At 42.3% G+C, this 10,207-nt stretch overlaps 2 protein-coding genes across 2 annotated transcripts; one reads left to right on the forward strand and one right to left on the reverse strand.

Moving 5' to 3' along the window:
- Positions 1–168: 168 nt before the first annotated feature.
- dcun1d3 (defective in cullin neddylation 1 domain containing 3) lies at positions 169–7,245 on the reverse strand. The gene is made up of 5 exons (XM_070991031.1): positions 6,858–7,245; positions 5,666–5,748; positions 4,670–4,720; positions 3,959–4,513; positions 169–2,199 (listed from the first exon to the last, which is right to left on the reverse strand). The coding sequence occupies exons 4-5, from the start codon at positions 4,402–4,404 to the stop codon at positions 1,656–1,658; spliced, it is 990 nt and encodes a 329-aa protein (XP_070847132.1). The 5' UTR covers positions 4,405–4,513; positions 4,670–4,720; positions 5,666–5,748; positions 6,858–7,245; the 3' UTR covers positions 169–1,655.
- Positions 7,246–7,643: 398 nt separating this feature from the next.
- Positions 7,644–9,971, forward strand: lyrm1 (LYR motif containing 1). The gene is made up of 5 exons (XM_070990736.1): positions 7,644–7,707; positions 8,314–8,491; positions 8,568–8,628; positions 9,102–9,133; positions 9,429–9,971. The coding sequence occupies exons 2-5, from the start codon at positions 8,333–8,335 to the stop codon at positions 9,540–9,542; spliced, it is 366 nt and encodes a 121-aa protein (XP_070846837.1). The 5' UTR covers positions 7,644–7,707; positions 8,314–8,332; the 3' UTR covers positions 9,543–9,971.
- The last annotated feature ends 236 nt before the right edge of the window (positions 9,972–10,207 follow it).

The raw sequence follows: 10,207 nt of genomic DNA on the forward strand, positions 1-10,207 counted from the left end.
CTCTGCCAGCTGCTCCAACATCCAACAAGCCTCCACAGGAGCCGGTGCAGCACAGCCGCACTTCTGCAGCTCTGAACACACTATGATGCAAGTTTATCATATTTAGCACGGCTTAGCAAAAGGTTGCAAAGAAACAAAGAGATCTTGTAAGTAACCACACACTGATTTCCATGTTCAACAGTCAAAAGTTCAACACTGTTTTTATTTATTATAAATCAATACATTTTATATAAAAAAAGGACAAAGGGGGTCTGAAATAAAACCATTGCAGATGTAAACCAAACAGATTATGGCCATCCTCTTACCACACTGGACCCATATGACAGACTCTTGATTAGCCAGAGTGTCTAGTTAACACTAATTCACTCATCCCAAAACACCAGGCAATACTTAAGATCAATCTATAATTTGGAAAAGGTTTAAAATGGAAATGTGGTGGTTGACATCAATCTTGCTGCAAAGCGTTGCAAGCATAGCAACTAAGCATGCCATTGAGTTTTGTGCAATCCATTACAACCATCACCAGCAGCAGTCAACGTTATTTGTGAAGTGCGCACACATTTGTTTTATATAGCAGTTCAAGGATGTGAAGACTCTTAAACTCCTGCAGGTAAACAATAAAAGCTTTAGTGTGGCGCCCAGTGTAATGGTCCTGAATGTAATGCAGGTTTAGGCATCTTCTGTCGAGAAATGACCAAGACCTAGCTTTAGTCAATTTGTTACAGACTTCTTAAAAGGAGATTAATGAGGAATCTGAGAAAAGCCAGCATCATTGTGTTGTATACACTTAACTGCTTCTTGAAAACAGGTGGACATCAAAATGGTACATGCTAGAGGTCAAAGGGGAGCACAGCCAGTTGCTTAACTCCCTGCACTATTAGCACTCAAAAACACTCAACGCAGAAGAGAGGGTGGAACTGTTAGCATGAAAACCAACCTGGATTTTAAATGGAAAATAAAACTTTGCATCATTTTTTAAAATAAAATGCCCCTGTGACAGATTTGTAATCCACTACTGTTAGCCACGCAGTTGCAGGTTAACAGCTGTGAAGGCAATACAAGTGCAACTGATTCATCCTCACAGCACTGCAAGATAAAAGCATACAATCTAACTAGATTAATCCCCATAAAGATGATCCTTGTGGTAAATCTCATGTTTTGGTAGTAAGAAATTATTTGTCCACAGGTTTGCCAAAATTTCCCTTCTTCTTCATTATTAACGATTTCCTTGTCCAAAAAAAATCAGCAATGTTACCAGGCCAAAATGAATTATCTATATGATCATTGTGGGGAAATGTTATGGCTTTCTGTTGCCTGCTTTTAAAACCAAGCCTTTACTGAGCTATATCTGCTGGGTTATGGTAAGTAGGTGTAGGTTAAAATGGACCACATGTCCAATTACTAAAAAACACTCATGGAAGGAGAGTAAAGTAAAACAATAACTTAAATAGAAGTGCTTAAAACATAACAGTTCTTAGAGCCCTTTCAGAAACCAAAAAATAAGGTTGCAAAGCAGGAATCCCACCCCAACAGAAAAGGAGAGCCAAATGAACAGCTGTCATGGTAATACTAATATTCATCCAATGATTCACAGATGTACAGTTCACGCGCAGGTCATATCCTTCCCTTCCTTACAAATATTTCTCGTTTCCTGGTCAGTGGCCCCCCCACGTCTGTGAGCCGCGGCTTCCCTCTGTTTCAAGTCTATCTGTGGTGGGAGAACACTCTGTCTCAGTACACCTCCCCTCTTCCTCCCTTGCCATCAGTGCTTGTTCCTCCTCTTTTTTCCTGCGCTCCAACTCCCACTCCACGAAGGTGTCGAAGAGGCTGGGCCAGGCCTCGTCCTCGCTGTAGTTGCTCAGGTCGGACCCGATAGCCTGGGTGAAGTTGAGGAACATGTTCCATGTGTCCCTTGAGATGCCCCGAATACCTGAGGGGTTCTCCCCCAGGAAGTCCAGCCAGTGCTCCAGGATTGAAGGTGTGTCCTGGGTGAAAACCAAGCGCCATAGGGCGATGGCGATTTCACGCTGCAGTGACCGTTGGCCCTCCTCAGCGTCCAGGCCGAACTGGAAGGTGAAGCGGTACAAGTCCTTAAAGTTCTCCTCACCCTGGGCGTCCAACAGCATGCAGGGGAAACGGGAGCAGATACCCTCAAGGCTGTCCGCCTGGATGGCCTTGCAGCCCTCAACAAACTCCTTCCTGATGATAAAACGTAAACAGAACCAGACATCAGAACAATACTGGACCATTTCACTAAGGATGATGAGGCCCAGAGGCAAAGAGCATACTACTCAACAAAGCTAATTTAAAAGCCCCAGGGATAGGAAGGAGGCCCAGCCACTGGCAGTTTAAGGAACATTTAAAAATTGTGCTGAAAACTGCTCATTTCTGTAATGTAACACTGTCAAACATGATTTCACTTCAGCGTCATGGGCCTCAACACAGGCAGACATACGGCATAATAGGCTTTCACAGACAAATGTAATATAAACAGCTTCAGTAAGCATCAGTTGACAATGAACCATGTTGGTAACCAGAGAGTGGTGTTGTCCAAAGCCTCTGGATAGAAAAGTGCTGAGCTAAAAATCAGAGAGGGAGAGCTGTGACAAGTGACCCAGCCAGCGGGCAACCCTATTCATCTCACTAACTGCAGAGTGGGAGTGCACAGCAGGATCCATTTCCTGTGTGCCTCCTACCTGACAGTGGGCAACTGTATATGTGTGTGTGTGTGCGTGTGTGTGTTTCTCATTGAGCTGCTGAACGCTGAGCATGTCAGACGGGATGGATGGGCCGCTGCACTGTGAAAGACGCAACTCTAGAAGGTCAAACAGTACAGGGAGGGGACGCTGCTTCTCAGTCCAGGGGTGTAGTTATCAGGATAGTTATTAGTAGTCATTTGTCTGTTATTAGCAGTGCCTCAGTGCACGCCAGCTTTAGTATGCTTTCTTTTTAAATGTAACAATTACTGGCTAATTTTTTTTTTTTTTTGCATTTCAAAAAACTTTTCACACTGACTCAGAAGTTTCTAGGGATGTCCTGATGTTTCATTGTTTCATTGTTCATTGGCACCGGCAGCCTGGAGCAAACGCCTGGTCAGGAATAGAGGTGACATTATCACCAACTTGCAGCTGGACATAGTGCTGGTCATGTGGAGACGTGCCAGTAGTCCGTCCTTATAACAAGCAGGGGGTTTCCCTGACATTTCCTCCATCAGACGAGTAAAGCCAGTCTACTGTAGAAATGTGGTTCTTGCTAATACCTTCACATTTGTACTCATTGTTATATAGTGTCAGTGTGTAACTTAGTGCGGGAAGATTTGGACTGCCTCTCTTAATCCCCAGTATGAACAAGACACTCAAGTCCAACTGTTGTTCTCAGCCAAAAGCAACACTTTAGAGGCGTGGTAAGCCTGTAAAATGTCACTGAAATGAGACATAGCATGACTTATCCAGTGCAGGTTTTGCAGCTGGTGTGCATGATGGAGTGGATGGTGTCACAATAAACAAAGGGTGTGACATGGATCGGGCAGCATGTAATCAACAATCAAAATGCCTTTATTGGCCCCAATGCCGCAGACATGCTCGCGGAGCTGACAGCATGTTATTGTAAGAGAAAGGTCCAGTTTCATGAAGCAGCTTTGGGAGATGTGTAGGAGATGCAACAAACAAATCCAACCAAGGACGTTACAGTTAAATGGTTACATCTTTTAACACTAGACCACCATGACACACTGAGAAATGGATAATACACTACCAAAATAAAGCGACATGTTTTATATATGTGACTTAAAGCAGTTTGTGCTCCATGAGTGTTTGGGCAGGCACTAATTAAACTATGTTTATTAGTCATCTCAGATAACTTGCATTAGTGGATTACTGTGCATTAGTTATGCTATTTTATCCTGATGAACAAATACCAGTGACAACAACCCGTCCCAGCCCCCTGAACTCCACCTTACCTTGTAAACTTGCACATGGTAGCTGCTTGAAACTTCCAGGCAAGAACAAGCACACGAAACTCTGCTGGGTCCACACACAGGTCATTGCAAAACCTCTCCATGCCTTCCTCCAAGATGGCGTCTTCGTGTTCATCCTTGTAGCAGCAGAACAACTCATTAATGCGCAGCATTGATAGCCCGTCTCCATCCAGACACTCGTCCTTCCGTGGTTCCCCCATCACTGCAGGGATGACCGGTGTCTCCACTGTAACCTCCAATGCCTTGGTGCCATTCGACAGCTCGCTGTTGGCTTTGCTACACGGGGCACTGGGCTCTTCTTTGTGGCCCCCACCACCACCAGCACCGCCTCCTTTCTTGTGGTGGGACTTGGAGCCGCTCTCCTTGTCTCCACTCTTACTGCCGAGTGAGGACGTTGGATTCTTACACTTTGTGACACACTGGCCCATGTCTTCCTCCCTGGTCCCGTCTGTCTTTCCTCCTCACCCTCAATCCCCGTCCGAACCACCTAGACGCCTCTGCTCTGGCCTGGCGAGACGTCTCAACATACCCTCAGGCCTGAGGTGAAGAACAATTTAAGAATGTAAATTGCCATGGAGTGCAGCTCTAAACTGAGTCAGTGTTGCTCACAATCGAAAGATCCACATTTCTGTGGATATTTGAAAATCAAACTACTGGGATTTTTGAACTCTGAAGGTCAAGAAGTTAAGCTACCTGTGCCAAATGTGCCACGATCCAGGTCTTGTTCTGCCAAACTTAAAAACCCTAAAAAGTGAGGAACAGAGAAAACAACAGTCTGTATGTATACATGCAAAGCAGATTACCATAGAAATGAAAGAAAAACTGAACTGGTGACAGCACAAACCTCCTAAAGAAGAACTGTTTCTGTACTACGCCCTCTTTTACCTTTATTGTGTTCCGTTATATTTCACGATAATCCTATGAACTGTATCCACATAAACAGCTTGTGTACAACTGTGTGTTCATCACTGCTTGGGATCAGGATTGAAAACATAGTGTCAGACATATGACCGAGGTTCTACAACAGGCAGTAAATACAGTGCTGCTGCCTTACGACATCCCTGCAGTAATGGAAAAAATGCAATCACAGAAATGATCAACAAGGTACAAACATGGACCAAGACTGTGGAGCTGTTATAGCTGCTATATTGTTTTCTGGGACACTTTGTAGCAATCATGTTCACAGGGACTTTAATGTGACTATGACCAACCTTTAGCATCAAAAATTCAATGTAAAGCGCTTTTGTCTCTGGGGTTGAGAAAAAACACATGATTACTCGATTATATGAACCCCTTTTTGTAACGCACATAAACGCATGACGAAAATAAGGGAATACCGTCACGCTTGAAAGTAACATCACTGGAGGGACTCACATCTTTTCCAAATCTTCCCAATAATCAACATCACTGTGGTAATTAAGGCTGTGGCAGAGAAGTAAACATTTGAGTAGAAAAAATAATCTGCAATACATGCAAAAAGCAAGTAATGACATTGGCTACTTTTATGGACATATTTCTTCTACCTACCCAATTAATATCAAAGTAGTCTGATTTCATCTGTAATTGTTAATGCAATTCGTCTTTCTGCTGCACATCTACGCACATTATATGTAGAATGCATTACATCATCATCCATTTCATGATCAAATGTTTTTTAATACAAAAGTAGCTTTTCAGGGAATTACTTACAGAGAGTCCCTCAGAAGACATTGGCCACAGATCAAAATGTGCTTCTATTCTGCTCCATCATTGTGACCTTGACATCCGCAATGCTGAAAAGACACATTATCTTGTCATCATAAGCAGAAAGTGATAGCTCTTCATACCCAAACCTGCAGGACTATTTTTGTCAACATGCTATGAATATGTCATTTGAGCAGAATAAAACGGTTTGCCTTATTGCAGGATGATTTCACTGCTGATTTATAACTACAAAGAACATTTTGTACTGAAAACAGATTGGACAAAGTGGACAGGGCTTTTACATCTCTGGTTCCGGGGTTGAAAATGTCCAACTTTCGGTGTCCAGTGACAGACCTCTCACGGAGCACAGTCACGCTTTGTTCGGATTACACCTCATGAGCTCTGTGGTAAAAAGCCCAACTTCATGTTAACTTCTGAAAGCAACTTTTGCTTCGTGCTGTGATCGTTAATTTTGTCAAACCACGAAAAAACACGTACATTCAGCATCGGAGCTAATCGACTGTGCTGATCATTACACTGGGCATGTTGAGGCAAATGTCTCACTGGCCCATTCAGGCCAACTTCACCTTACGATCATCTGATGGACATCTGAAGGGCTTCTTATTAATGTGACTTTTTAGTTAGCATCCTCAACGATATAGCATGCTAGGTTAGCCAACACGTCAGTATTCAGCTATTAGTTTAACTAATATCTTCAGTCCTTAAACTGCCAGATAACAAAGTTGAGCTTGAAGACAAATGTGTTACAGCTGCATCACTGTTATCAAAGCACAGCCTCAGTTTCGTTACATAGCTGACCTTAACTAACGTTAGCTGCCATTAACGTCATTTTTAACAAGTTATGTTAATTGGGAAGTCGTGAGCGCAAACAGGATCAAGTAAGCTTAACAGCACATACACACCACTCAAAAATGTCATGTAAACAGGCTTTGGATAACCATTTACACATGACAATTTTAACCATTCACTAATTCAGATGGTACTTGTTATGAAGCTGTTATCGATTGACAAGACATCACCGCCGCCGGGCCATTTACATCAAAACTGCCTGGCCCTGACGACGTCGCCATAGCTAGCTAGCATCAGCTCGGTTAACTAAAAGTTAGCTATCGGCTAAGCTAGGTCTTTCGATTAAGACACCGAGAAAAAGCACAATTATCCGCGTCAAGAAACTTACCTTTTTGGAAAATTCTATTGTGTGGAATTGGATGTGCATCACTTCAGGAATGCCAGTACAAATCAAGTAGTTGGTAAGTTGGTTATGGTAGCGGACAAGACCAGAAGCGAACTGAGGCAAACTCGTCGCGTTAACTCAGATTGCTAGCTAACTAGTTAGCTGGCAGCTGACAAAAACTTCCACATCAATATCGAATGATACTCCGCCTTTTGAAAAAGGAATAAGTCGAAATCTAGCAACCAGTGTGTGCGTTTGAGTCCAATTCCAATTGTGTTCCTTCTTTGGAGTGAGTTAAAAGACCATCTCGGACTAAAGCAGCCAATTTCTTTGTGCTTCCCCCTTTTAGTCATTGAGAGAAGCTACATTGTGGGCATTTTCCTGCATCACTTCCTCTCTGCCTACAAGCAACCAACAGCTGATCTTCATCTCAGCGATCGCAACGATACGATGTGTTGTAATTTTACCAAAGTAATGTGCTTGTATATACTACATCACACATCGATGGATAAGTTGCTATATAATAAATTAATTGCGCGTGTGTTTTTTTTTATGACATTTTACAAAGACCTTGAGAGAATAATATTGAACGGTGGAAAATCTATGAAAACCTTGTATAACTCATCTGAATTTGCTTAAGGTGGGTTCATAAATAGTTGTAGAAATATTGCCAGTACTTTAAAAAGGCAAAACATGTCCAATTTTACACGCGATTTAAAGTAGTCGTTTATTTATTTATTTATTGCAACCTGCCCGTTTACAAACCAGTTTGAGGAAAACGTCATCATCGTGCGACAGACGTGTCTGCTGTCTGAGTAAGCTCCTTCCAGGCTAGCCTCTTCACACACAGTCGGTAGGTCAAGTTTTGTCATTTTACTGAAATTTTAGAACATAATGAGCGACAACTGCATTGTAAGTCGGCAACGTGAGTTACGCTCATCTCGACGTTAATGTTATGTCCGCTCTTTAACAGCAGACGCTTTATTAGTGCTGTGATCAGGACAATGCTCGATCAATGATGGCTAGCTTCATGTTGACAAGTGATGAAGTATTGCCTCATGTTTTCTGTTCGGGAAGCGAGAATGAATCAAAGCAAGCACTAATAGCATTTGATGTCCTTTTACCCCAACACATATCAGAAATAGGATTTATACTTTAAAGTCAGTCATGTAACAGTTATTGAAGGTTGTGTTTGGAAAACAGCCCTGTGTTGGTTTTAGTGACATCTAGTGTTGAATGAATGGGGACATTCAGGGCGAGACGCCAGACTCGTCAAAGCAGGTCCAAGTTCATTGCTTGTCAACTGGCCTTGTATTTTCATTAATTGCCTTATTGATTGTTATAGATTTATTTTCTCTATTGATCGATTGATGTTTGGTCTACAGAATGTCAGAAAATGTTGAAAAATGTCAATCAGTGTTTCCCAAAGCCCAAGATGACATCCTCAAATGTCTTGTAGCCACTGTTTTGGAGCCCCGATGACAGCCTCCACTCGCAGGACAGTGTTGTCACTGTACATGAGGGTGTTTCGCATCGCCCGAACCTGGCAGGCGCAGAGCGGGGTTACAAGCGACACAGAGACTGAGAGGAAATACATACTTCAGGAGGCCCGGACTCTGTTCAGACAGAACCAGCAGGTTTGAACAACAGCGCGCTGCTCGCAGACATGAAAAAGCTTTCCAGCAGTTTTTCTGACTAATCTTTTCTTCTCAGCTCACAGATCAAGAATCGGTGAAGAGATGTATAGAAGAATGTGAGGCAAGGATAGAAATAGGTAAGAGCGCCGGGGTGCCACATGTTTCTAAGCCTCATCAGACTCAGGTGAGGACCACTGTAACGAATGAGACTGCCAGCCAGTGTGATGGATACAATATTGCTGCAGCATTTGTCACAGTGAGTGAGCAAGTTCAGCTCGAGGCCTTGAGTGTTTCAGCATGACTAAGCAGAAGAGTAAACAGTGATGTAATGTTTTGAATGTTTTGGACAAAACAGATTTTTTTTTTTTCTGCAGAAAAAACAGAATAGCATGAGCAGAGTTTATATCGTCACCAGTTAAGCGAAATAGAAACTGGCTGAAACAACTGACACAGTTAAGATCAGGAAAGTAGAACTCATTCATGTACTGAGAGAATCAGACGCTCTGTGTCGGACCATGCAGGACTGCAGGATATCACTCTTCCTGGCTTTAAAAGAGTGATGTTTGTAGCAATTGCTTTTGTAGTTTTTTCACTATCATTTCTTTCACAGGTCTACATTACAGGAACCCATATCCAAGGGCTGTAAGTAATAACCTTATTTCATAACCTAGATGTCAAAAAAGTGAGTGTAAAACATAAATAAAAACAGAATGCAGTGATTTGCAAATTCTTTTCAACCTATATCCAACTGAGTGCAATACAAAGATCTCAATCTGACATGTGGACCACAGCACACTTTTCCACTTTGCGTCAGTCCATTTCAAGTTTTTCACAGCATCCCAACTTGTTTGGAATCAGAGTTGAAGACATATTAGATAATTTTCCATCTCCGTGAGCTACTGTGTTGTTGACAAATTTTATTTATATATCCCCACAGACCTACCTACCACCACTGGGACTGGCAACTCAGAAAGGCAGGAAGCTGCGAGCGCAGCAGCGCCTGAGGAAGCAGGCCAAGCCAATTTACTTACAGTCACAAGATGAGACCTGATGCTCGATATCCTCGCTCCTCACCAAGAGTTCATGTTACCAAGGACAGGAAACCAGAGAGGATGCAGTCACAAACTGATCTCATAGGTTGAGTTGTTGAGCCCCTTAACGATGCCAGAACACTGTCATTCAGGAAAAAGCCATTTTTCATCATTTTTTTAAGTGTGAACATGAATTCTTCCTGTATGTGGCATGTGTTCAGCTCAGGGAGCCTGTCAGTGTGGAGTCACCTGTAAAATATGATCAAGTTGTATTTTTTATTTATTTTTCTGTGTAAAAATTGTTATAAGAAATACTTCACACTTTCTGTACACATTCAATAGAATCATATATACATAAAAGTATATGTTCATTTCAACAATATTGGCAAGTAATTCACCTGCTAATGAACAAGTAAAGTTGTCTAATAAAACTGTGAAGTTCTCTCTTCCAGCTTGCATCTTTTTTTAGGAACCTCTCCTTAATATTGGCCCCATTCTTCAGCTTTTCCATATTGGTACTCTGTTTTATCAGGAAGAAAATTTGTGTGCGTGTTACTTTCAGTTCCACCATGAACTCAGAGCAGACAGAAGCTTTTCGCTCATGAACCTTTGATTCATTCATTGATAACAGTGGCGGTGACCTGCAGATGGGGTTGAAGATTCATTTTCAGTCTGATTCGTGCTT

This window comes from Chaetodon trifascialis, chromosome 21 (assembly GCF_039877785.1).
Source record: "Chaetodon trifascialis isolate fChaTrf1 chromosome 21, fChaTrf1.hap1, whole genome shotgun sequence".
Classification (NCBI taxonomy): domain Eukaryota; kingdom Metazoa; phylum Chordata; class Actinopteri; order Chaetodontiformes; family Chaetodontidae; genus Chaetodon; species Chaetodon trifascialis.

Bases quoted from the DNA above. Each gene is read 5' to 3' on its own strand.
- dcun1d3 (XM_070991031.1), bottom strand. From the start codon at position 4,404: ATGGGCCAGTGTGTCACAAAGTGTAAGAATCCAACGTCCTCACTCGGC. The intron at 2,200-3,958 runs GTAAGGTGGAGT...TTTTATCATCAG, and splicing joins ACCATGTGCAAGTTTACAAG to GAAGGAGTTTGTTGAGGGCT.
- lyrm1 (XM_070990736.1), top strand. From the start codon at position 8,333: ATGACAGCCTCCACTCGCAGGACAGTGTTGTCACTGTACATGAGGGTG. The intron at 8,492-8,567 runs GTTTGAACAACA...TTTTCTTCTCAG, and splicing joins TGTTCAGACAGAACCAGCAG to CTCACAGATCAAGAATCGGT. The intron at 9,134-9,428 runs GTAAGTAATAAC...ATATCCCCACAG, and splicing joins GGAACCCATATCCAAGGGCT to ACCTACCTACCACCACTGGG.